Source organism: Pseudonaja textilis, chromosome 14 (genome assembly GCF_049901715.1).
Source record: "Pseudonaja textilis isolate UNSWEBS1 chromosome 14, rPseTex1.2, whole genome shotgun sequence".
Lineage (NCBI taxonomy): Eukaryota > Metazoa > Chordata > Lepidosauria > Squamata > Elapidae > Pseudonaja > Pseudonaja textilis.
The window spans coordinates 10,087,113-10,113,654 of record NC_142003.1 but is presented as its reverse complement, the minus strand read 5'-3'; the positions used below and the strand labels follow the sequence as shown (position 1 = coordinate 10,113,654).

The following is a 26,542-nucleotide window of genomic DNA, read 5'->3' as shown; positions in this document are numbered from 1 at the left end:
AAATCCCCCTCCCTCCTAACACTGATGATGTCCCCCAGTTAGGGAATGAAAGGTCTGCAATACAAAAACCAAAGAGCACCAGGGACCCCGTTTTCCACTCCGGGTGCCTGACTCGCATTGTTCTCCCGAACGGCTGAAACACATCCTACCGTCGTCCCCCCCCCACCTCTCCTCTTTCGGCTGCCCCCTCCCCCAGGGTTGGCTCCAAGTTCCCCCAGCCGGGCTCTGATTGGGCGATCTCCCCCCTCCTCCTCCTCCTCCTCCTCAGGCCCCACCCCGGCTGCTCCCGGCTGAGCTTGGCTGGAAACTGACCGGCGCTCCTTCGGGGCGCATCTCCGTCTCCCAAGCGCCGTTTCCATCGGGAGCTCGGCGGGGGCGAGACCGCGAGGATTTGCGCCCACCCACCCACCCACCCTCCGTCCGAGAAGAAAAGGGGGAGCGGAAAGCGAGAGCCTCTCGGAGAAGGCTGGGAAGCGGCGGCGGCGATGGGGATGGCGAGCCGGCGGCGGGGCGGCTGCTGAGGCTTCCCACGCGTTTGGAGGGGCGGCTGGCGAGAGAGCGCCTTCCCTTGCTTTGGATTTGAACTCCGCGCTTGCATCGTCCGTGGAGGTTTTTTTTTTTTCTTTTTCTTTCTTTCCTTTCCTTTTTTTTTTCCTCGCCAGGGAAGTCCGTGGAAGCATGCCTTGGACCCCGCGCTTGCTTGCCCTTCTCCTTCTCCTAGACCCGGCTTTCTGCAGTTACTCAGAAGATCAGTGCAGTTGGAGGGGAAGGTAAGAGCGGCGAGGAGGTCGAGTTGCGCAGGTTTGCAACTCCAAGCAAGCCGGTCGCATCTTCCGCGCGCTTTGCCTTTGCGCTTGGGTTTCCAGCCAGGGCAGGTATGGTTGCAAAACTCCGATCCTCCACGGCGGGGCGGCAAAGAGGCGACGTCTTTGGGACGGGGATCCTTATAGCTGCTCTCGGGGGATCTTCCGGAGAGCTGCCACCAAATCTGCTGATCGCACCACACCACCACCTCCTCTTCTCCCATCCCCATTCCTCTTTCCTAAAACTACAGTTTCCGAATTCCTGTCCAGGGATGTCCAACCTTGTGGGCGTCCGCTCCCAGAATTCCCCAGCTTGGCAGGCTGAGGAATTCTGGGAGTTGAAATCCACACATTTTGCCAAGTGGCCAAGATGGAGAAATCCTGGGTCCAAAACTCAGATCCTGAGGGTGACATGATAGCAGTGTTCCAATAGTTGAGGGTTTGCCATAAACAAGAGGGGGGGGGGTGTTAACTTGTTTTTACAAACCACTAGAAGGCAGGATAAAGAGACAATGGATGGACGCTAATCAAGGGCAGAAGCAACCTAGAACTAAAGAGAAACTTCCTCACAATTAGAACAATTAATCGATGGAGCAGCTTGGTATCAGAAGTTGAGGGGGCTCCATCACTGGAGGTTTTTCAGAAGAGACTGGACAGCCACTTGTCTGGAATGGTATAGCATCTGCTTGAGCAAGGGGGGGTGGACTAGAAGACCTCCAAAGTGCCTTCCAACTCTTTGATTCTGTTCTTCTGATGCAGCAACCATGCCGGCTAGTCCTGCTCCTTATAGCATCGCTCGGCAGGAATGTAAAAATGTGAATGCAAAGCATCTTTGAAACGTACCTATTCATTCAGTGATTCCTGCCACAAAGGCTCTTCTGGGGGGCACCTTGGTGCCACCTTCTCCAAGGGTTGTGTGTTGGAAAAGGGTGTTCTAGATGAAATGAGTTGGTTTGGGGAGAAATTAACGTAAAGGGGCTGTAATGCTGGTGATGGATCTTTAGCCAAGCCAGTGCTGCTTGATGCAATCTGAGAGATCAATCCATCTCGGGAGACAGTGCGATGGAGTGGTTAAAGTGCCAAGGAAGAGCATCTCAGCCCATCCAGGTAAAACTGTCTGGAAATTCAGCCACGAGGCTTCTTGTTGGTTTGAAATGTTTCGCTGCGTATCCCAGTACAGTGGCACCTCGGTACTCAACTGCTTTGAAACTCATCGAATTTGGTACTTGTGCATTTTTGATGCAAAAATAACAGATAACAGATAATAATAACAGATAGAGTTGGAAGGGACCTTGTAGGTCATCTAGTCCAACCCCCGTCCAAGCAGGAGACCCTACACTATTTCTGACAAGTGGCAGTCCAGTCTCTTCTTGAAAGCCTCAAGTGATGACGCTCCCACAAGTTCCGAGGACAAGCTATTCCATTGGTTGATTCCTCAGAAAGTTTCTCCTTTTTTCCAGGTTAAATCTCTCCTTGTTCAGTTTCCATCCATTATTCCTTGTCTGGCCTTCAGGTGCCTTGGAAAATAGCTTGACCCCTTCCTCCTCTCTGTGGCAGCCCTTCAAATATTGAAAGACTGTTAGCTATCCTGTCTCCCCTGGTCCTTCTCTTCACTAGACTAGCCATGCCCAGTTCCTGTAACCATTTTTCCTATGTTTTAATCTCCAGTCCCCTAATCATCCTGGTTGCTCTTCTCTGTACTTTTTCTAAAGTCTCAACATCTTGTTTATAATGTAGTGAACAAAACTGGATGCAGTACTCTCAGTGTGGTCTTACTAAGGCTTTTATAGAGTGATATTAGCACTTCCCTTGATCTTGATTGTATCCCTCTGTTAATACAATTTAGGATTGTATTGACTTTTTTGGCTGCTGCTGCACACGGCTGGCTCCTATTTAGCTAGTTGTCCACCAAGACTCCAAGATCCCGCTCCCAGTTACTGCTGTTGAGCCTGGTTTCACCCAGTCTATATGTGCATTTTTGGTTTTTCTTGCCTAAGTGTAGGACTTTACTTTTCTCTACATTGAATTTTATTTCGTTCGAGAGGGCCCAGTGTTCTAGTCTGTCGAGATCCCTCTGGATCTTGAGCCTGTCTTCTTGGGTGTTAGCTATTCCTGCCAGCTTAGTATCATCTACAAAGTTGGTAAGTTCCCCTTCTATTCCCTCATCTAAGTCCCAGTACTCATTGTTTGTTTGGTACTCAACACGCAAGCTAGAACTTGTCGATGTTGGCTACCTTGTGACTCACTATATTATTCCTTAGGAAAAATATATGTATGGCGCTCAGCGTTTTTGGTACTCTTGGCACCTCCCAGAAGGAATGAAGGATGAGTACCAAGGCACCACTGTAGTTTCTTTAGTTTGAGGAAGGTGGCTAGGGGGACCCCATCTTTGTCCTGGGGGGGGCAGGGGTGTTTCTCACTTAATCTGAACAGGCTCCTTAGGGGAGTAGGCAGAGAGCCGCTGCTCCTAAATCCTTCTCTTAGGTGGATTATTAAATTGTGACTTTCCTGACGAATGCTGTACACTGGTCTTGACTTTCCTGGGCACCGATGGCAGAGCAGTATAAAAAAATGGGGGACAGGTTGTGTCTGAGGCCCCCATCCCTATTGAGGGAAGGATTTTCCATTTCAGCATAAATGAATTCCTTCACGCCTCTCTCAAACCATTTATCTTCCTTGTCCAAAAATGTGAAGATTATTGTCTTTCAAAGTAGCAGTTAAAGGCATCCAGATAGATGCTGCGAAACCCTGGAGTTCCAGTTCTACCTCCAGTACAAAACCTAAAACTGGGTGAACTTCTGAGCTCTGGGATGAAGGAAGCAAAGAGCCATCACTTCGGAAAAACCTTGCAGAAGAAAAGTGCACGGTTTTGTCCGTGCCTTTGCCAGGAGCCAAATTTGACTCAAAGGCAGGCAGGCAGACTCACAAGATAAAGAAATAAAACCCGTGGAATTGAAGCTTTAAGATGGGGAGGAGAAAAGCTCTCCAGTTGAATGTTTTTGGGGATTTGCAGTCAGGTGCAAATGTGGCTCTTACCAGTGTGGAGATAAACGAATTCAGATATTTTATGTAAATTCTGGAGCAGCTGGGCCAGATGACCCCTTTCTCTTGAAAAAGGAGCTCAGAAAAGGAGCCAATTTCTCCACAGCTTAGGACAGGGGTTCCCAAACTTGGCAGCTTTGGAGACTTGTGAACTTCAACTCCCAGAATTCTCCAGCCAGCTTAAAGTTGCCAAGTTTGGAGACCTCTGCCTTAGGAGTTCGTTCATCCTTTTTAGAGGGAAAACTTAAGAAGAATTTCTTGAGACTGATGAAAAGTTATATATCCTAAAGGTGATAATTTTAAATTAAGAAGGTTGCTGAAGGAAGCGCCATTTATTTCAGGGAGTGTCTCAAAAGCTCTGAATTGTTACTTATTGTTATTTCTGAATTGGTTATTTCTCATGGCATACCTGGCTTATCTTTTGGGGTGTTAGCCTGCTTTTCTTCCTAAAGGATAGTGGGGTTGATGGAGGTGGTTTGTCCTAGCGCAGTGTGAAAAGAATCGCTCTGGAGATTTGGGGATTTCAAAGACGATTCAGTCAGAATCATCACTGAAGGTGCTTCAATCAGATCCCCAGGTCCAATCAAGGAGTGTTATTGGGTTGATCATTGTGGATCAAGCCATCACTTTGGATGGGTTGATCATTACGGATTAAATCAACATATTGGATGAGTTGATAGTTGTGGGTTGAGTCATCCTATTGGATCAGTTTGATAATTGGGGATCACATCATCGCATTGAACGGGTTGATAATTATGGATCAAGTCATCGCATTGGATGGATTGAGGATAAAATTACCACATTGGATGGGTTCTAAAAGTCTGCAGAGATTCTCATCCATCCAGGTCATGGCTGTCCCAAAGATGCTTTTTTTGTTTTTTCAGGAAGCAACTGCACTTTCCTGTTTTTTTTTTCTTTCGAAGACATTTCGCTCCTCATCCAAGAAGCTTCTTCAGCTCTGGCAGGATAGGGAGATAATCCTTCTATTCCCCATTATCCTGCTAAGCTGAAGAAGCTTCTTGGATGAGGAGCAAAATGTCTTCGAAAGAAACAAACAAGAAAATCCAACTGCCTTCCTGAAAAAGAAAAAAAAAGCACTTTTTGGAAATTGGATGGGATGATAATCGTGGATCAAATTGGATGGAAAGTAAATATTACTCATTGCTTTGGGTTGGAGATGTATATTTAACCATGCTATTTTGTGGTCCTCCTGAAGACACAGACGATTGATTGATTGATTATGTACTATCAAGATAGCATTGACGCTTAGCAACTATATAGACAACTGCTTAGGGCCTGTCTAACGATGGGGAAGGGATTATAGGGCACCCATTCCTAATGATTGATGCCCTGTGATGAAGGAGTTAAAGATGCTGAGCTACGGGTGGTTCTCACTTAATGACCATTTGTTTAGCGGCTGTTCAAAGTTCAGACGGAACTGAAACATGTGACTTATGACGGGTCCTGGCAGTTATCGCCATTTCACCTATGCTCACGTGCTCGTAACTGACAACCATCCTGCATTCATGACCAATTTCAGGGTCCCACAGCCACACGTTCACCATTTTGCAACCTGCCCAGCCAGCTTTTTGACCAGCGATGGGGAAGCTTGCAAGTCTCTTGTCATGTGAGTCTCACTTCACAACCGTGACAAAAACAATCCTAAAATTGGATGAGGACACATGATGTCTCGCTTAACAACTGTACTGCTTAAGAATAAATTTTCCGCTGCCGATTGCGATCATAAGTTGAGGACTACCTGCATGATTATGGGGACCCAGGTTAAAACTCCCATTCAAGCTCTGTGGTTCGAAGCTCTGCGGTTGACATGCAACCAGCCAGTGTCTTTCAGTCCTGCCTCCCTTACAGAGTTGTTGTGAGACTTGAATCTGGGGGGTGTGGGGAGAATTTCCCAGTATTTTTCTGGTTTCAGCTGCCACAGGAACATGGGAAAAGGAAAAAAACAATTACACTAATCCTTAAAATAATGTTTCTCCTTCAAGAAGGTGATCATCGAACGGATGGTTGAAAAATGTAACATCAAGCAGAGCAAAATTCACATGCGTAGGGCAGTCCCTTCTCATGCTGGTTGGGAATTAACAGATTAACAGAGTTGGAAGGGACCTTGTAGGTCATCTAGTCCCACCCGCCTCGGTCTCTTCTTGAAAGCCTCCAGCGATGAAGCTCCCACAACTTCTGAAGGCAGCTTCTGTTCCATTGGATTGAATTCTGGGAGTTGTATTCCTAGCAGAATAGCAGAGCTGGAAGGGAGACGTGGAGGTCTTCTAGTCCAACCCCCTGCTTAGGCAGGAAACCCTACACCATTTCAGACAAACGGTTGTCCAATCTCTTCTGAAAAATTTCCATTGATGGACCATTTACAATTTCTGAAGGCAGATCGGTCCACTGATTAATTGTCCTCACTGTTAAGAAGTTTCTCCTTAATGCCAGGTTGCTTCTATCCTTCATTAATTTCCATGGTTGCTTCTTGTTCTGCCTTCTGGTGCTTTGGAAAATAAGTTGACCCCTTCCTCTTCTTTGGGGTGGCCCCTCAGATATTGGAAGGCTGCTGTCACATCATACCACGGCATACCCAGTTCCCGCCACTGGGCTTCCAATCCAGCCCCCCCAATCATCTTCGTTGTCTCTTCTCCGCACTCTTTCCAGCGTCTCAACCCAACGCGATAGGAGAGAATCTTTGCAGCTCGTGGTTGAATCTGCGAGATCCTCGGTGGCTCTCTGAGCTTGGATGGTTTTTCTCGCAGACTGATGCTATGACCTAGCTTGGTCAGGAAACGTCTGTGGGAAAACCACCAAGCTCAGAGGGCGCCAAGGACCCCATAGATCTGGAAACCCCCGGGATGGGAAAAAGCTCTTATCTCCCCCAGATGGGGCGTCAGAAGTCAATTACATCACTCCTGACTCTGAGCCACCCTGCATTTCCGGCTGTGTGATGGGTTTGGGAATGCCTAAGTTTGAAAGCTGGAAAGAGAAAGGAGAAACGGAAATCTGGGAGGCTGGGGGAGCAGCCCTCCCCTCCACCACCCCCCAATCTCATAATTACAAGCCATTTCTCTCTCATCTGGCTGTTTCCAATCCTCTCGGCCCCGTCCCTCCTTCCCCTTTTCACATATTTCCTGGTCACCAAAGGATAATACTTTTGGGTTTGGCAGAGAGAATCGGGGCGAATGTGTTAATCGTTTGAGTTCCCACATGCGAGAAATTAAGCTAATACCGTTAGCAACTCTGGCTCTTTTGTTTTTGCGCCGTTCCCTTTTGTAGACTGTTTAAAAAGAAAACAGGGGGAAAAAATCGTGTCTGTGGGCCGAGCAGCTGGTGGAAAATGACTCCAGAACTGTTTACAGGAGAGAGAGAGAGAGAGAGAGAGAGGGAGTGGGAAAAAAGAAGGGAAATTTAAGGAGTTTGGGAATCCTGAGATTCTTGTTTACAACGCTGAGTAGCGGAGTGGACACATCCCCCTTTTTTCCCTGGGAATCAGGCCTGGCTTTCATTCCTAAAGAATGGTCCTCAAGCCTCATTATCTATGGAGCTTCAATAGAGCTTTTTTTGGGTGGGGGGGTGATTAAATGGGGGGGGAGGGACACAGCTGCCACATCTGGTTCTCGGCAGGCTTGAAGACGAGCTGGGATGAGTCACGGTTCTTGTGAAAATGGCAGGCGTCCGTCAAAGCTTTCCCACCCTGTCCGATTGGCATCCCCGACCAGGTCAAGACGGGGTGGAGGAGGACAGGTTGGACCGTGGGTCAGGATCTCAGGAGGCAGCGTCTTGGAGCAGATGGGCCGTGGGGGTGGCTGAGTCACGGCCGAGTCGCCCACACATCCCCGCCACTGGGCGATGAAAGGCAGAGACGCAGAACTGATTGGTTTAGCCCGACCGCAACATTCCCAGGAGGATCCAAGGGGGAAGCGCATGGATGACCTCAGAGCAGCTATGAATCCCGGTTATTGGAAGACGGGGATCCATGGGAAATGTTTTGAGATGACATGGTGGGAAAAAGGTAGACCCCCCCCCCCAAAGCAGGGGTGGGAGTCAAATTTTTTAACAACCAGTTCTGTGGGTGTGGCTGGGTGGGTGTGGCTTTTTTTGCAGCAACACCACAATCCTCTTCTTTTTTGCCTCCTGGGGGGCCGTTTGTGCTCCCAAAAGGCTTCCCTGGGGCCCAGAAAGGCAAAAAGTGGAGCTCAGGGGGAGGCGCATCGGAAGCCTCCTGGATGAAGCAGTAAGACAGCAAAGGGGATCCCGGAACAGCTGATCGTCGGAACAGCTGATCGTCGGGACGGACTGGGCAGGGGAGAACGCAGTCAGCGATGTCAGGCATGTGTGCGGTGTTGCGCATGTGCGATAAGGACTGACTGGGCGGGGCGGAGAGGGGTGGCCAGCCAAGGCCACGATTTGACGGTTCTCTGAACTGTGCAGAATCATAGCAACCAGTTCTATAGAACCGGTCCAAACCGGTAGAATACCACCCCCGCCCCAAAGTTTGCTTTGGGGGTGTCACTAAAGTCTGATCTGGGAGCTGTGCCCATTGTGCCACATTCCATTTATCAGAAGAGAACGTCCGCCATTTCCTTCTAAGAGTTTTTATTTTCTTGGAAGATTTTTATACTTTCTCAGACAATTGTACATTTTGGGGGGAAGATACTACAGGTAGTTCTCAATTTAGAACCACAACGGAGCTCAAAGTTTCTGTTGCCAAGGGAGATAGTTGTGAGCTAGTCCAGTGTCCTGATTTATTTGTGTTCCAATGGAGGTAGTCCTCAATTAAGACTAGACATTTTATTGCTAAGCAAGGAGATGGTTAAGTGCCCAATTTAATGAAGAGAAGAGAAGAGAAGAGAAGAGAAGAGAAGAGAAGAGAAGAGAAGAGAAGAGAAGAGAAGAGGGGAATGAAATGGAATAGAATAGCATAGAATAGAATAGGAAAGAATAGAAGATGGAATGGAATAGAGTAAAATAGAATAGAATAGAATAGAATAGAATAGAATAGAATAGAATAGAATAGAATAGAATAGAATAGAATAGAATAGAACTGGAAGGGACCTTGGAGGTCTTCTAGTCCAGCCCCCTGCTCAAACAGGAGAAGCTGAAGGTGAAGAAGCTTCCTGGATGAGAAGCAAAATGTCTTCCACAGAAAAACAAAAGAAAGCCCAGTTGCCTCCTGAAAAAGCCCCTTTGGGACAGGAAAATGGACAGGTTCATTTGGGAGTCGTGCCTGGGTGCCCAGGGGCTCCAGATTGAGGGATCATGCCAGTCCCCTCCTTTGGCTAACCCTCTCTTTCTCCCCCTTGCAGTGGTCTGTCCCAAGAAGCCGGCAGCGTGGAACAGATCTCCTTGCACTGCGCCGAAGGGTCCTTGGAATGGCTGTATCCTGCCGGAGCTTTGCGCCTAAGTCTGTCTCCCCGCCTGCCCACGGGCCCCGCCGGCAAAGAGAAACCGCGGCATATCACCGCTTGCATCAAGTCCTCGAGCAGCTTCCGGGGAGCCCAGATTTACTTGGAGCGGGACGGGGTCTTGGAACTGCTCCTCTCGGAGACGGAAGCGGCCTTACAGCCCAAGGTGCGCTGTTTCCGGTGGCTGCCTGGAGAGAAAGCGGCCCTCTTCCTCCAGTCCACTCTGCACCAAGACATCAGCCGTCGGATTGCAGCTTTCCGTTACGAGTTGCGGGGTGAGTGGAAGGCTCACTTCTCCTGGCCTTGGAGGAACCTCAGTGTGGAAGGTGCGTTTGGGTTGGCCTGGCGGGGATGAACCAGATAGGAATCGCAAACCAGCTGGCCTAATTCTATTTTATTGCAAAAGCTCCCACCACAGAAAAAGGGGACACAGTGGCTTGGTGGCTAAGATGCTGAGCTTGTCGATCAGGAAGGTCGGCAGTTCAGCGGTTCGAATCCCTAGTGCTACGTAATGGAGGGAGCTCCTGTCCCTTGTCCCAGCTTCTGCAAACCTGGCAGTTCGACAGCATGCAAAAAACGCAAGTAGAAAAATAGGGACCCCTTTGATGGGAAGGGAACAGCGTTCCTCTGTGCGCCTTCGGCATTTAGTCATGCCGGCCACATGACCCACGGAGACGTCTTCAGACAGCGCTGGCTCTTCTTCGGCTTTGTAACGGAAGAGGAGCACCGCCCCCTAGAGCCGGAAACGAGTAGCATGCATGGGCGAGGGGAACCTTACAACGTCAGAATCTCGCAAGTCTGAAAGTAGAACCCCTCTAAAGGAGAATATTTGCGGCTCAGAGTAACTTGGTGGTTTTCTGGAAGATGTTGCATTGCCCAACTATGTAACGTCATCAGGGCTAGATGTTATCTAGTTTGGGTAATGAAAGATCTGCAAGAAAACAAGCAAGCTCAGGAAGCACCAAGGACCCCCTCAAAACAATCCTCCTCCATCTCTTTTTTTTTTTGCATCCTGAGAAACTAGGGAGCCTCTTGCCCTGCCCGCTATTGAGTTGTGGGCTACGCGGCCTCTTATCTGACTGTTCCCTTAGCAGCATCTATTCCCCTAGTCTTCCAAGTTCTTTCCTGCATACCATGATAATTTGCTTGAATGCAGGACAAATGTCTTAATACTACCTGTCTATTTTTTTACAACTTCTGGAGGCAAGCCATCCTACTGGTTTATTGTTTTCACTGTCAGGAAAGTTCTCCCTAATTCTAAGTTGCTTCTCTCCTAGATTAGTTTCCACCCATTGCTTCTTGTCCTGCCCTCAGGGGCTTTGGAGAAGACCTTGACTCTTCCCTCTTCTTTGTGGAATGCCCTGAGATATTGGAAGACTGCGATCATGTCACCTCTAGTCCTTTTCATCAAACTAGACACACCCAATTCCAGCCACTGTTTTGGATAGCCTCCAGTCCCCTAATCAACTTTGTTGCTCTTCTCTGCACTCTTTCTAGAGCCTCAACCTCTTTTTTACATCGTGGCAACCAAAACTGGATATGGCATTCCAAATTGTGGTATTAACGCTTCACGATGTGTCCTAAGGTCCTTAGTAATCCAGCCGTAGCTAAATTCTCCAAAGTGAACATGGAATCCCAAACCGGATAGGCAAGTAGAAGAAGGGCTAGCAGAGGCAGCAGGAAGAGTTTAAAAAGGGATCGGCATAGAATCCCTATGCAGCCACAAATGAACTTAAGTCGAGCAATACCGTATTCTGACCACTGAACCACCGCAGTGCAATTGTCCTAATTACACGCCACTGGCCAAACTTTGATCACACCTAGACCACGAGGATGCTATAGTGGCCCTAAGAGCCTTGGTGGTGCAGTAGTTAGAATGCAGTATTGCAAACTACTTCTGCTGACAGCCAGCTGCCTGCAATTTGGCAGATTGAATCCCACCAGGCTCAAGGTTGAAAGCTCCCAAGGTGGATAAAATGAGGAGCCAGATTGTTGGGGACAAGAGGCTGGACTCTGTAAACCACTTAGAGAGGGCTGGAAAGCACTGTGAAGTCTTAAGTGCTATTGCCATTGCCCTTCCTTCCTTCCTTCCTTCCTTCCTTCCTTCCTTCCTTCCTTCCTTCCTTCCTTCCTTCCTTCCTTCCTTCCTTCCCTCTTTCCTTCCTTCCTTCCCTCTTTCCTTCCTTCCTTCCTTCCTTCCTTCCTTCCTTCCTTCCTTCCTTCCTTCCTTCCTTCCTCTCTTATTCCCTTTCTCATTCTCCTTCCTGGTGGCGCAGTGGTTAAAATGCAGTATTGCAGGCTGCCTCTGCCCACTGCCGGCAGTTTGATTCTCACCAGCCTTCCCTCTTTTCGAGATGGGTAAAATTAGGACCCAGATTGTTGGTGCCAAGAGGCTGACTCTGTAAACCGCTTAGAGAGGGCTGTGAAGCACTACAAAGCGGTATATAAATCTAAGTGCTATTGCTCTAGGTGTAAGTACTGGTCGTACGTCACTTTTTTCAGCATCATTGTGACTTCAAATCACCGCTAAACAAATGCTTGCAAATCGGGGACCTCCTGTATAAAAATAATCATTGTAACGGGTGTTAAGGGAAGAGGTGTATCTATTTAAAACGGGAGTGGCAGAAGGGTTCCAGCAGGGGTGAGCTTCATGAAGGAGGCTCCAGCAGGTGTAATGAACCTGCAAACCTGCCGTTTTCCTTTTGCTATGGGGAAAAAAAAATATCTCTGGCACTAAGCAAATCACTTTGCAGTGGGCTTCAAACGCAGTGTCGAGGAAATCCATGGTTGGCCATCTTCTTGGTACGAAGACCCCAGAAGCGATCCGTCAGTTTCCCACCATTTAAAATACTTCGATACGGTGGGACGTCTAGATGCTGTCAGACAGGATTTGATTGCTGGGGTTGGATAGAAAATATCAGGTGAGGAGATGCCAGCCCCTCACCCCTTTAATACACATCGCGCTGGGAATCTGACTACGAGGGAATTGAGTAAATCCATGGAGGACAGATGTCCTTTTTAATGCGCCCTGTCTGTAGGTGAGCATTATGAAATATTACCCTTGAAGCACAGGTAGTCCTCGAGTTACTCCAGTTTGTTTAGCAACCAAAGTAACAACAGCACTGAAAAGGGTGACTTATGGCCGTTTTCCACACTTACGACTGTTACAGTGTCCCTCTGGTCATGTTTTACATTGGGATGCTTGACAACCGGTTAACTTTTATGACTGTCACAGTGTCCCCGGGGGGATCATCTGATCCCCTTTTGCGACCTTCTGACAAGCAAAGACCATGGGGTAGCCAGATTCGCTTAAGAACCGGGTGTCTTATTTAACAACTTCAGCGATTCCCTTAACAAACGTGGCAAGAAAAGTTGCAAGATAGGGCAAAACAAATTGCTTAACAAATTTCTCACTGAACGGCATCAATTTGGGGGTCAGTTGTGGTTGAGGATTACCTGTACTGAAAAAAAAGTGACTTACAACTGGTCCTCACACTTATGACCATTGCAGTGGCCCCTGTTCTGACCCAGGCTTCGTCAAACGGAATGAATCTCAAACTTGTTTTAAAAGCAAAACCTATTTTATTGCAACACTGGGAATTACTTTCATTCCCAGCCAGAACTAATTATATACAGTTCCCCAAGATAAGCACATGACTTTCAGTGCTGTGGAATGTTGCCAAAAAACAGAAGTCCCCAATTAATTATAACAGAAACCATCCGAAGTACCAGAAAAAAACCAACCAGAATACACAGAGCTTCAAAGAGGACTCGGAATCTATTGAACTACTTTGCTTCCTGCAAAGATTTAGTCATTGAGGTCTGACTTTTATCCCTTATGGGAGGAGGAATCACCTCCCAGCCTTATTCCCGAGTCGCCCCTTTTGTCTCAGCTGCTCTCGCCTTCTAGCAGCTCTGCGCACACGTGCACTGGGAACAGGCTCCCCTGGGTCCTCTGCCTCACTGCTGTCAGACTCGGGAGGTTCCGGAGTCAGCACCCCACTCCCAGATGGTCCTGGCCCCATCTCTGCATCAGACACAGGACCCTCATCCGAGTCCTTTCCAGACTCCCGGACTGATCCCCGTTCTTCCCCACTGTCCGATTCCGCTGCCATCTGCACAGGCTGCCTGCGAACCACAACAGCTCCAGGGTCGTTTGATCAAAATGTATGTATGTATGCATTTACAATGATTGTAGCATCCCAGAATCATGGGGTTGCCTTCCCAGCCGGCTTCTAACAAGCAAAGCCATTAAGGGAAGTTGCATTTGACTAATGACCGCGGAGATGGTGTGTTGGTCATAAGAGCAAGGACAGTCATAAGACCCCTTTCACAACACAATTGCAACTTTGAAAAATGGCTCAATGAAAGCTCGTAAATCAAGGACTATCTGTATGTTGGTTATGGGCACTGTTGCTGTTTCGTGACTGTTCGTTCATCTCCCCCCTTTCAAAGATGCAGGGACTTGCCGTCCGTGTAACAACACCGAAATCCTGATGGCCGTTTGCACGAGTGATTTTGGTGAGTAGATTTTCTCCAGCGTTAATGTTGCCGCTCTTTTCCACCATCTACGGAGGGTCTCCGTCATCCAGGTCACGGTTGTCCCAAAGGTGCATTTTCAACAGGCAAACTGGACCTTCTTGCTTTTCTTGAAAGACGTTTCGCTTCTCATCCAAGAAGCTTCTTCGGTTCTTACTGAACGGTGGAGGATTGAGTTATATGAGCCACGGTGGTGCAGTGGTTAGAGTGCAGCACAGCAGGCTACTTCTGCTGACTGCCAGCAGTTCAATCCTGACCAGCTCCAGGTTGACTCAGCCTTCCATCCTTCCGAGGTGGGTAAAACGAGGACCCAGATTGTTGAGGATGATAGACTGAGTCTGTAAACCGCTTAGAGAGGGCTGTAAAAGAACTGTGAAGCGGTACATAAGTTTAAGGGCTATTGCTCTTCCTTGCGGTCATCTGGTTTTTAGTTCTCTCTCAGAGAGCTAAGAGAGTGCTAACGACCAGATGATTGCAAGGAACATAAATCCTTCCATCCCTCACCACCCCGTCAAAACCGAAGAAGCTTCTTGGATGAGAAATGAAAGGTCTTTAAGGAAAAACAAAATCTCTTCACTATATCATAAATGGGGAAAATGAAGTGAGGGGAGACTAGCTTTCTTGAAAGCAAACCAATAATCTAAGATACTCTCCCAAGTTTTAAAGACCCTCTCAGCCGTGATGCCACAGAGTTACAATTTTTAATGAGCAATCATGGGGGTGGGTGGGAATTAAATAGAAAAGAATTTTCATTAATTTTAATGGAACGAAATCTTTTTTTTTTTTTAATTGTGGGCAGACTTTGGAAAAAGTTGAGTATTTTACCAAATAGCAAAGAGGAACTCTGCTCCTTGGGGATAATACTTCTGAACGAAGTCCAAAATAGACACACACCCTTCATAAGCATCAACCTACATTTTTCAATCCTTCTCGCCTTGGTCATCACTGCAATCGTGTAAGGCAAGGTCTTAATATCCCCATTTTACAAATCAGAACATGAAGCGGGAAGAGGCGATATGTGCATTGGTTTCCAAGGATCCAGCCAATCAGTAAAGATCAGCTGGCCAAAGCTGATCCACAGAGCAATTTGTTGCCTAGTTGACAGCCAACTTGGTCTCCAGGCTAGAAAGTGGGAGACTTTCAAGTCCCACCTAAGGCAGGAAAGCCGGCTGGGTGACTTTGGGTCAGTCACCAGGAGACTGGGAGTTCTAGTCCCACCTTAGGTATAAAAGCCAGCTGGGTAACTTTGGGCCAGTCCCTCTCTTCTCAGCCCGACCACCTCACAGGGTTGTTGCTGTAGGGAAAATAGGAGATGGAAGGTGTGTTGGATAAGTTCACTGCCTTGAGTTATTTGTAAAAAGGCAGAAGATAAATAGATGATTGGTGGATAGATAGATAGATTGGCATGATATGACATGACATGACATTGATAGATGATAGATAGATATGATAGACAGACAGATTGACATGACATGATATAGATAGATGATAGATGGATATGATAGAAAGAGGAAGGATGAGAGAGAGATATGAATGAGATGAGATAAGATAGATGATAGAGAGGTTGATAGATATGATAGGTAGGTAGGTAGATAGATAGAGATAGATAGATAGATAGAGATAGATGATTGATAGATGATAAATAGATGATAGATCATAGATAGTTAGAGGGTGGATGAGATGGATGGATGGATAATTGATAAATGGATGATAGAAAGGAAAGAAAAAGACGGATGAAAGAAAGAAAGAAAGAAAGAAAGAAAGAAAGAAAGAAAGAAAGAAAGAAAGAAAGTAGTTGGAGGTGTTCGGTGCTTGCATTCCCCCTTTGCAATGCTTGTGGTCATCCTACCCGCCTACCCCCACTCTGGTTTGCTTCTTGCAGCCTTGCAAAGGCTAGCCTCCCAACCCTCTCGCGCCCCCGCCCCCATTTGCAATCCTCCACAGTGGAAGAAAGAGGTCACAGCGTCTGCGAGTGCCCAGCTCCGGGGTTGCTACAGCAACTGGCAAGTCAGACAAGAGAACAGGTGGATTTGTCACGCCAGATCAGATCAGGGGCCTGCTGGGAGACCTCCGAGAGGCTCCTGGCTGATTTGAAGGGAGGCAAATGCATTTTCGAGTGAGAGGCTGAAGGCCGGCAGAGCATTGGCAGAATCCTAACAATTCGACAGCCACTCGAAAGCTCTTGCAGCCCATTAAGAGAGAGGTCAGCAAAATAATACCCACCAGATGCCTCTCCGAGAGAGGCCCTTTTGCCACCCTGAAATCAGTGGAAATTTTTAAGAGCATCCCTTACCGTCACATGATTGCAACTGGGTCACATTTATGGCCATTCGCACCGCCATTTTGATGACAATTTTTGCCCCAAACTGGCATTTGCTTTCAGTTTCCCGCTAGAAATGACCACGGGGTGCCTTAATAACTGCGGCATCCCTTTAACAACGGCGGCGTCCGTTGAACTGCAAAAAAACCAGGCTTGTGAAACTGAGTGCAGTCAGTCATATGGTGACTCGACTTTAAGGACTGCCACAACTTCTGGGCTCGATTACAGACACTGAGGACGGTCTGTATTTTGTGGTGTGAATTCCCGATCATGTGGAACCATAGTAAAACTGCATGTTAGTTGATTCTTGATAGTGTCTCGATTCAGGGTTAGGATCAAATGTGTTGTAGTAGTGTCATTGACAAGATATTCTCTTACCTGCCATGGAAACTTCAGATCTGGATTTAATATGGACCTTCTCTGTGGTTGTAGAATGGGTCAAAATTACATTGGACCTCAGAATGTGCTTCAACTATAGTTCTGGGCAACGGTGAAGGTTGCTGGGACCTGTAGTTTAGCAGCCTCTGGAGAGGCAGCACACTTCTAATCTATCTATCATCTATCTATCTATCTATCTATCTATCTATCTATCTATCTATCTATCTATCTATCTATCTATCTATCTTCCTTCTATCCATCCTCTCTCATCTATTATCTCTCTTTCATTTATATCTATCTATCTATCTATCTATCTATCTATCTATCTATCTATCTATCTTCTATCCATCTCCTCTCTCTCATCTATTATCTCTCTCTCATATCTATCTACCCATATCTATCTATCTATCTATCTATCTATCTATCTATCTATCTATCTATCTATCTACCTACCTACCTACCTACCTACCTACACACACACACACACACACACACATTCATATTTAATGAAAACCCACCTAGCTCCTTCTCTGCCTGTCTTCTATCAACCATCAAGACTTTTCTTCTCGGAAAATCACTGACTTTGCAAGAAATTTGTGGTGGATTAACCCCCAATCCATAAATGTCCTCAGGAGGGAATTTAGAGAGAGAATTTAGAGGGTGTCCTTAGAGACTTATAATAGAATGATGTAGTGATGGATGGGTCCATAAAGGAGAATATTTGCAGCTCTGGTTTGAAACGAAGGGTCCTTGGTGCATTCTGAGCTTGGTGGTTTTCTTGCAGGTGTTTCGTTATGGAACTAGGTAACATCAGCAGTGGTAGAAGGGAGTGGGCTTTATGGAGTGGAAGAGAAGGGAGGAGGGGGAGGAGGGGGGGGAGGAAAAAGTCTGGGATTCTTGGTGTTCTCTGAGCTTGGTGGTTTTCGTGCAGATGTTTCATTAGCCAAACTAGGTAACATCATGTTACTCAGACTGGTTTGGGTATGAAATGTCTGCAAGAAAAGAGGCAAACTCAGACAGCACCAAGGACCACCCCCCCATGTACGGAACTAGGGTCTGGCTTCTAAAGGTTGCTGCTGCTTGCACCCCAAAATCCTTTAGGTTTCTTAGAAAGTTTCCCAAAACAGAGTTCTTCATTAATGTTGGACCGTAACTCACCCAGTTTTCAGGTGGCGTTATGAAAACTGACTTATCTCAAGGCTCCCTCGTCTCTAAAAAGAAAGAAAGAAAGAAAGAAATGCGGAGCTAATTTTACTCATGCATTTCAACTCGGATACTTTTACGGTGGACTCAGACATTACACTGAGATTGAGCTCTTGAGCGTCTGTTCAGCCATTCTTGTGAACCTAGCCATTGTGGCTTGGATAACACGCCTTATGGAATAAGGGAGTAGTTTTCAAACTTAGCCTCTTTGTGAGGTGTGGACTTCAATTCCCATAGTTCCCCAGCCAGGAATTCTGGGAGATGAGGTCCATACCTCTTAAAATGGCCAATTTTGAGAAACACAGAGTTGTGTGAACCTACCTAGGCCATTAGAGTATACGTACAGTGAACTCTGATCAAGCTCACCCTTGCTTAGCCTTTAAGCCTGGAATCATTTGGACCTGTTTTGCTATTCTGTTTCTCGGGGTTCTGCTAGAAATGATCTTATAAAAGAGAAGAGGGGGAATTGAATAATTGCTGATGTTTATGAGCACTTTCCTTGCAGTTATCCGTGGCAACATCAAGTCCGTCTCCAATGACAGGGAAGCCCAAGAATCGATCATCGGCGTGAGCGCAACACGGATCCATCGACAGAAGTTTGCTCTGTTTCAACCAGTCAGCAAATCTGGAAAGTCCACAGGCAACATCCACACCCTCCTACGATGTGGGGTGAAACCCGGTCCGGGCAGTTTTTTATTCACTGGGTGGATGCACTTTGCAGAGGCCTGGCTCACCTGCGCTCCCCGATACAAAGACTTCATCCGCATCTACGAGGAGGCGCGACAGGCTCACGAGAACCCCTGCGAAGTCTCGTTGGACTGACTTGAGACGAGAAGAGCTCAGGAAGAAGGGAAGCCTACTTGGGGCTGTGATCAAGCCAGAATCAGCCATCCTTGTCTTGGCCGTGAGAGGAGAACCTTGTCCTTAGACCCAAGCAAGACAAGCTCTTTCCTTCCTCTAGGAGACCAAATGGTTCCACCAACCCATAACTCTTTCCCTGGTTGTCTGTGAATGAGTTATCTCAGCCACGTCTGAAAAAGGTACCTCTTGAGATGTTCTCTGGTCAAGTTGGGGAACGTCACGAAGCAGACAAAAGGTTCCAGAACTTTCCAAACATGGGGATGAGGTGAGACTTGGGGTTTTGGTCTTTTGAGTTTTCCACCATCCATGAAAGCCAATATAATTATTCCTGAGTTTGCAGCAAGCCACACCTTTTTCATTTCACTGTGGATGTCTGCAGATATATCATCAAGCCAACAGGAAGGACCATGAGTTTCAAGTCTAAAAGGATGACCCACTCAACTGTTCCTCCACGATCAGTCAAGAAAGCCCAAGAGATGATGTAATTTTCTCTTTGAGGGTTTGCGTGGCTGATCAGCATTAGGTTCTGTCATCCAAGGGGACCATCCTAAACTAAATGAAGAGCCAGGTATTTTCAGGAGAAGGGAAGAAGAAAGTATCATGCTTCCAACATGCCAGAAAGAGAGACAAAAAAATGTGACAGGAAAGGACACTTGTTCAGTTCTATTCATTTTCATTTTTTTTAAAAAAATATATCCATACTCTTGGTCATTCAGGCAGAGGGGGACAAAGCTTTAAACAACCTCAAATGAAATACTTCCTCCTCCCACCCCACAAAACAATGAATGTGAAAATGGGTTGGTTGAATTCCAGATCTGGATATCTGAATAGTATTGTGAGATTTGCTCAAATAATCTGGATCATCTTTTCTTCATAAAATGGCCTGATTCTGGCTTCAGGGCCACCGATTCTCAATAAAATCCAGACTGGATTCACACATTCTACTGAACTTTGATCTATCACACAAACCCAGCCAATTGTGATTTATTCTATATATACATCCTTTTTTTTTTAAAGCTGTGGTTTGGCACAGTGTGTGTGAATCCAGCCAGTAGTTGTCCTTTCTTTAGCAAGCTTGGGTTAATCCAACCATAGCTTAATGCACTGTGAAAATCCTCATGAGTCCATGGTCCACAGCAACACCTTTTTAACTGTTCAGTTAAGCTCTTATTCTTCCAAAATAATTATTGAACAGCTCCTGATATTTGGAGAAATATTATACAGGTTTTGATGGCACTGGAATCCTATCAGAAAATGCAGGTCAACCCTATTGTCGGGTAAATGTCTTCTGTGTGTCATCACCAGAAGAACATCTCCTTGTGTTGATTGATCTGGGAAAGAAGGAACCTCTGAACATAATGCACACTGAGATTATTTTGGGTTTATGTCTGTTTAATCCATAGCGCTCAAAAGAATCCTGGTGGTTCAAATTCAAGAGCATTGTGATGTTCTTTATTATCTGGGACCACAGTTCCCAATAATACTTGCTATTGTTTGGAGAGCTGATAAAGCTAGAATGTTCAAAGCATTTTAAGAGGGCATTCAATTTTCTGGCCCATAATTTTGAAATCACAGCTAACTATCACAGAACTGCCATTCTCAAGATCTTTTAAAGTTGAGAAAGGCCACTCAGCCAATCCTAGAGATAGAACAGAATAGAATAACAGAGTTGGAAGGGACCTTGGAGGTCTTCTAGTCCATCCCCCTGCCTAGGCAGGAGACCCTACACCACTTCAGAGAAATGGTTATCCAACATCTTTTTAAAAACTTCTAACGTTGGACCATCTACAACTTCTGGAGGCAAGTTGTTCCACTGGTTAATTATTCTGACTGTCAGGAAATTTCTGCTTCGTTCTAAGTTTCTCCTCTCCTTGAGATCCTTGAGATCAAAAAGAATTGGACATAACATCTTGTTAGATGATCTCCGGAATGTGGTGCTAGCTGCAGAAATCAACCTTCATTACTGACACTTTTTTTAAAAAAAAAAACATCTAGTCTGTGATTTCAAAATTGTGCTCAAAATGATAATTATTTGGTGTAGCTGGGAAGGTGGACCAAATTGGTAGATTTGTAGGACTGTCTATGGGGATTCTCAATCGTCCAGGTCATGGTTGTCTCAAAGGTGCTTTTTCAAATGGCAACTGGATTTTCTAGTTTTTCTTTGACGACGTTTCGCTTCTCATCCAAGAACCAGAGTTGAAGAAGCTTCTTGGATGAGAAGCGAAACGTCTTCTGAGAAAAACCAGGAAGTCCAGTTGCCTCTTGAAAAAAAAAAAAAGCACCTTTGGGTTTGTAGGACTGCATACCGTCTTCTCTTTAGGCTTCCTGTATCCAGGCTGCCAGAAAACTGAACAACCATTGGAAGGCAGCTAAGACTTCTTGAAATCTCTTTTATTGCACTGTAGTGGTTTTCTGGAGTTTTGGAACCCACCTGTGACTGGACGAGATGTCCTCCTGCCTGTGGGAAAAAGAGAGAGAGCTAAGAAAGGATGCACATCTTCCCTTTATCACTCCAAATTCTATGGAACAAGTCCATCATCACCTTGGTGCTAATTGCTGATTTCTCAACACCCCTATGCAGAATGGGCTGGCAACTTTATCAGTTGCCACCAATATATATATATATATAAAATAACCAATGCTATGTATTCAGTATGCCTTACAGCCTAATCAATTTATGGCAGCATAAAAGCATAAGACTAGATTTCAGTTTGTCAAAGGTTCACCGTGTTACCTTGAGTAACCTGTGCTGGGTTTGGTAGCCAAATGAGAGAGAGAACATTGGATGCGCACACACTGAAAGCGGACGATAAGCAAGAATTAAAACCAGGGATAATTGGCTGATGCACATCCATGAACAAAAACAGTTACTGGGCCCAGCACACAAATTTGGAAAGGGAGCATGTGCGGTCTGATTTATTTTATTTTATTTTTAGAAATTGTTCCTCTTCAAACCACAGAAACGAAGAGTTGGATTTTTTTTCTTTCATGAATTTGAAACTCAGGGGTTTCATAGTGTTTCTGTTAAGCTAGCCAGAATCACCAGTGCATAAATTGGACGGCCGTATAATTTTTTCTTAACTCATGAAGAAATAACAACTACAGGTAGTTCTTGACTTACGACCACCGTTGAGTCCAAAACTTTGGTTAGGTGACCCCGGGGATGCTGCAACAGTCATAAGTGTGAAAAACAGTCATCATTCGCTTTTTTTCGGTGCCTTTGCAACTTTCAACCATCAGTAAACAAACTATAAGTTGAGACAAACTGTCCGTAAGTCGTTCAAACTGGACATTGCAAATCTCAGGGGGCAGAAAAACTCCTTGGCGGATCTTTTTGCCCCTCAACGTAAGTCTTCTCCCAGGTAGAGTAGGCTGGTTCACACAATATCCCAAGGTATAAACTGGAATTGGAAGGGAAGAAAATAAACACGCACAAAGATCAGGGGCCCACAACCTTTGGGGCACCAGGGACTGGTTCCGTGGGGAAAAGTTTCCCCCTGGACCAGAGAGGACGTGGTTTTGTGTGCTGCCTGCATCCCACGCAGTGGTGGTATTCTACTGGTTTGGACTGGTTCTCCCGAGCCGGTAATGGTGATGAGCAGCGGAGACCAAACCGGTTCTCTCCACCACTCTGCTGTTGGGCCGACCCACCTGCCCACCTTCATCCTCTGAATTCGAAGCACCGTTGCTTTGCGCAGCACAGCAGCTGCTGAAGCAACCAGGATCATGCAGGCTTGCAGGAGGTGAGTCAAAACACCTCTGCGCCTGTGCAAAATGCGTGTTTGGTGCATGCGCGTACGCCAAGTGTGTGCACTCACACAAAGCGTGCCCACCAAGCCACACCCACTGAACCAGTGGTAAAATTATTTGAATCCCACCACTGAAACCCCGGATGGGGTTTCGCTTATTTGTACCACCCGGTTCCAATGCCGGTCCGTGGACCAGGAGTTGGGGACCCCTTTTCTAGATTGAATCTTACACCCAGGGTAAGACTGTGTAGCTGCAATACATGCAGGTGTTTGCTGTTACAAATAGTGGTTCCCAACTTTTCCTTCACCAGGAACCCCCCTAGAAATACCTTTTGTGGCTGTGGACCATGTGCATCGACACCCCCCCCCCAAGACTTAAGATTTAAACCATAACATTTTTTTCAAGCTGTCATGGGCACCTGTGAGCCCCATAGGTGTCCGTGGAGGCGTGGACCACAGGTTGAGAGCCACTTGTAGAGGCCGTCACGCTCTTTGTTGTGACACATTCTCAGTTTCATGGTAACGTTGGGGATAGTAAATGCTGCCAAACCTCAGAGATATTTAGAGAAATGCTAAACAGGGCCCTTCTCTTTTTGCCATGTGGAAATGATTAAGGGTGTTACTGATGTGGCACATGAAAGTATTTTTTTGCATGTGTTCAGCCGTGATGCCAAAAGGAACTTGGTCCCTTGGAATAACCTGTCCGTGAAATGTGATTGATGTGATTGTTGTCATGGTTGCTATTCTAAAGAGAGGTGATGGTTGGGCAGCTCTCACTGTTTCCCAGCCTTGGGAAGGTCTAGGTTGTGCGGACTTCAAATCCGAAAATTTCCCACACAGGCTTAAAATTGCTGAGGTTGGGAAACGCTGTTCTAAATCATCTTGTTTTATTCTGATGTGTCCTGTGTATCCTTCCTTCCTTCCTTCCTTCCTTCCTTCCTTCCTTCCTTCCTTCCTCCCTCCCTCCCTCCCTCCCTCCCTCCTTTCCTGCCTGGCTTTCCTTCCTGGCCTTCCTTTTTTCATTCCTTCCTTCCTTGATAGAAAATATATAAAAGTAGGAATAAATACTTTGATAAAATGGGAGTCTTAAGAAAAGGAAGGAAGGAAGGAAGGGGGAAGGAAGAAAGAAGGAAAGAAGAAAGAAGGGAGGGAGGGAGAAAGGAAGGAAGGGGAAGTAAGAAGGAAGAAAAGCCAGGAAGGAAAGAAGGAGGGAAGGAAGGAAAGGAAGGAAGGAAGGAAGGAAGGAAGGAAGGAAGGAAGGAAGGAAGGAAGGAAGGAAGGAAGGAGAGCCAGAACAAGCCTTCTCTTTGCACTAGTCCTCCACACACTCTGATGAAGTGTTTGATTTCCTCGAACCCTTTAAAATAACGCACAAGTTTACTCGATTGGGCAGCTCGTAAATCCAAAGCTGCCGTCAACCCCTCCTGAAGATGCCCTGTTTCTGTATCTCATTGCTCCTTTAATTTATTTTTTTGTAAGATTTTTTTTTTCCTAAGTAGAAAACGAACCCACGTAGGAAACGGACATGCAGGAAGCCTTCGCCCCTACTTTTCTCTCTGCAGATGCTGTCTTAGGAAAGAGCTACCACAAAAAAGGAATCTTCGCACTTCTGTGTGTTTTGTTAGAAAAATTTCTGCCTTGAAAATGTGAAAAGAAAGTGGGAGTAACCTTTGTGGGTGGGATGACTAAGACGACGGTCTGCTTCCACATAAGGGTATGTTGTGGCTGGATTCCCCCAAGGGTGGTCACGCACGAGTGCGTCCCAAACACTCAAAATCCCAAATGCGGCTAATCTACTCAACTATTGGGACGCCGTGAGTTAGATCAGTATGCCATAAACTCAGCAGCGTTAAGATGTGTGGTTCTCAATTCCCAGAATCCCCAAGAAATCCACCAATCTTAACCTTGTTCAAGATTGAAGAACATTTGAGTTGGATGATTGATATCCCAAGCCATTTCTTCCCAGCGATTGATGATATCTTACAACATCTCCAGTCGCGGTGCAGATATTACGCAACAGTAACTTCATGGCAACCACAGTTGGGCGTAAACATTTCTGTCTGCAAGCAACGTCTCTCTCGTAGAAAAGAACAGTTGTCGCTCAGGGTTGAACCTTGGTGCGCCATGAGCTTGGTGGTTTTCTTGCAGACGTTTCATGACCCAACTACGTAACATCATCCGTGTTAGAAGGGAATGGGCTTTCTTTTCATATACAAGCGGCTTGGCCTGTCTCTCTCAAAAGGAGCCCAGTGGCTTGTTACAAACAGGACACACCTGTGTTCTTTCTTTGGCAACATTAGAGTGAAAAGCTGACGCCCCACTTCCATAAATAATTGCCCGGGAATATTCTGGGAGTCTCCCATCCTAAAATAAGTCAGATCCAACCCTGCTTAGCTTTTTGAACGTCAGCCAAAGTTGGCTGCTATCTGCTAGGACTGGTTGATGTTATAAATTGCTGGGAAGCTGTAGGTACATGGCTGTAGGTAATGTGATATAAGGTCATCATCTCAATGGGTCGATCTCAGCTGGGCAGGATTTTTGGAAAAACATACTGCTTCTCCGATGAGGCCAATGGCCTTTCTCAGGTGTCCTAGAATAAGGAAGGACAGATTTTGTATTCAAGCGAAATATTCCATGCCTAGAAAGTTGTCTGAAGGTCTTCACTGAAAGAATAGGATGGATTTCTAGCTGTAAACTGAAATGCAAAATCGATGTTAGCATCGATTGAGAGTCCTAGAGCTTCTAAACCAGGGGTCTCCAACCTTGGCAACTTTTAAGGCTTGTGGACTTCAACCCCCAGAATTCCTCAGCCAGTTTTGCTTTGCTTGGCTTGGCAACTTTTAAGGCTTGTGGACTTCAACCCCCAGAATTCCTCAGCCAGTTTTGCTTTGCTTGGCTTGGCAACTTTTAAGACTTGTGGACTTCAACTCCCAGAGTTCCCCAGAATTCCATGCTGGCTAGGGAATTATGAGAGTTGAAATCCACAAATCTTTAAAGTTGCCAAGGTTGGATGCCCGTGATCTAAATGCGGGCGAGCCTTTTAACTTTGTTTTTAGTTATCTGACACCGGAAGTGTGTCATATGTGCACTAAAGTGATCACGATACCAAATGTGTAGTTTTGTTCTTTGTTTTCAATCTAAATTGTATTGTACTTGTCTCTGTGTGTGTCTCTGTGTGTGTGTGGTCTCTTTTTCTTTTGTGAGAGCAAAATGTTAATATAAGATGAATTGCCAACAGTAGCAAGAAAGGGTACCAAATAAATCTCTTTTTTTTAGCCCATTGTAGAAGATTTTAGGCAAAACAAAATGCCAAGTTTTGATATGGAGAAGATTTGTAAAATGTTCAGTACCGTTTTTATACGTATTGTTAATGTCTAAAGAAGAGATCAAGAGATGAATGAGACTCTTGGTTGCCATTTCTTTTCATGTGTTTTATTTCTAGTTTTTTTTTTTAAAAAAAAGCCTGTATTGATCTTTTGAAGGGTATAATTAAAACAATTGTCCAAGTTCTCAACTTTGAATCTGAGAGGGTTTCTTGGGGACTTCTTGTGAAGCTTTAAGCAAGTCATCACCTGGCCAGACCTGACTTTGTGATCATTTTTTTTACTGCAGTCAATAAGTGGGATCACTGATTGATCGTCAGATAAAAGAAACCAGAGTGAGTCAGTAAGATAACTTGAGGAATCATCTCAGATATGAGCCTCCTTATCTCTGGGGAAGATGGATGGATGGATGAATGGATGGATGGATGGGAAGGGAAAGGGAAGGAAGGAAGGGAGAGAGGGAGGGAGGGAGGGAGGGAGAAAAGGTGAGGAAGAAAAGAGGAGAGGAAGGGAGGGAGGGAGGAAGGAAGGGAGAGGAGAGGGAGGGAGGGATAGAGGAAGGAAGGAAGAAAAGAAAGAAAGAAAGAAAGAAAGAAAGAAAGAAAGAAAGAAAGAAAGAAAGAAAGAAAGAAAGAAAGAAAGATGTCAGTGGAGATTCTCAGGTCAACCAGCTCATGTCCCACAAGTGCTTTTTCCAAAAGGCACTGGACTTTCTTGGTTTTTTCTTCTTTGAAAGTCTTTCATTTCTCATCCAAGAAGCTTTTTCAGCTCTAACTGACTGGAGCGGAATGGAAGGATATATCTTCTTCACAGTCATCTGGTCATTAGAGCCACGACCAGATGTCTGCAAAGAATATAAATGCTTCCCTTTTAATTTGCACTCCTCTATCCAAGGTTCAGCAATTCCTCCAGG

General features: G+C 45.9%; 1 protein-coding gene across 3 annotated transcripts; it reads left to right on the top strand.

Moving 5' to 3' along the window:
* Window positions 1-294: 294 nt before the first annotated feature.
* On the top strand, window positions 295-25,820 carry METRN (meteorin, glial cell differentiation regulator). 3 transcript variants are annotated; one of them, XM_026704154.2, is made up of 4 exons: window positions 295-770; window positions 9,158-9,582; window positions 13,712-13,777; window positions 18,202-25,820. In XM_026704154.2, exons 1-4 carry the CDS (start codon window positions 679-681, stop codon window positions 18,516-18,518), a joined length of 900 nt encoding a protein of 299 aa, XP_026559939.1. In that variant the 5' UTR covers window positions 295-678; the 3' UTR covers window positions 18,519-25,820. The 3 variants fall into 3 exon arrangements, with proteins under 3 accessions (XP_026559939.1, XP_087768596.1, XP_087768597.1); XM_087912470.1 differs by having other exon boundaries at window positions 321-770; window positions 9,158-9,531; XM_087912471.1 differs by lacking the exon at window positions 13,712-13,777 and having other exon boundaries at window positions 321-770.
* The last annotated feature ends 722 nt before the right edge of the window (window positions 25,821-26,542 follow it).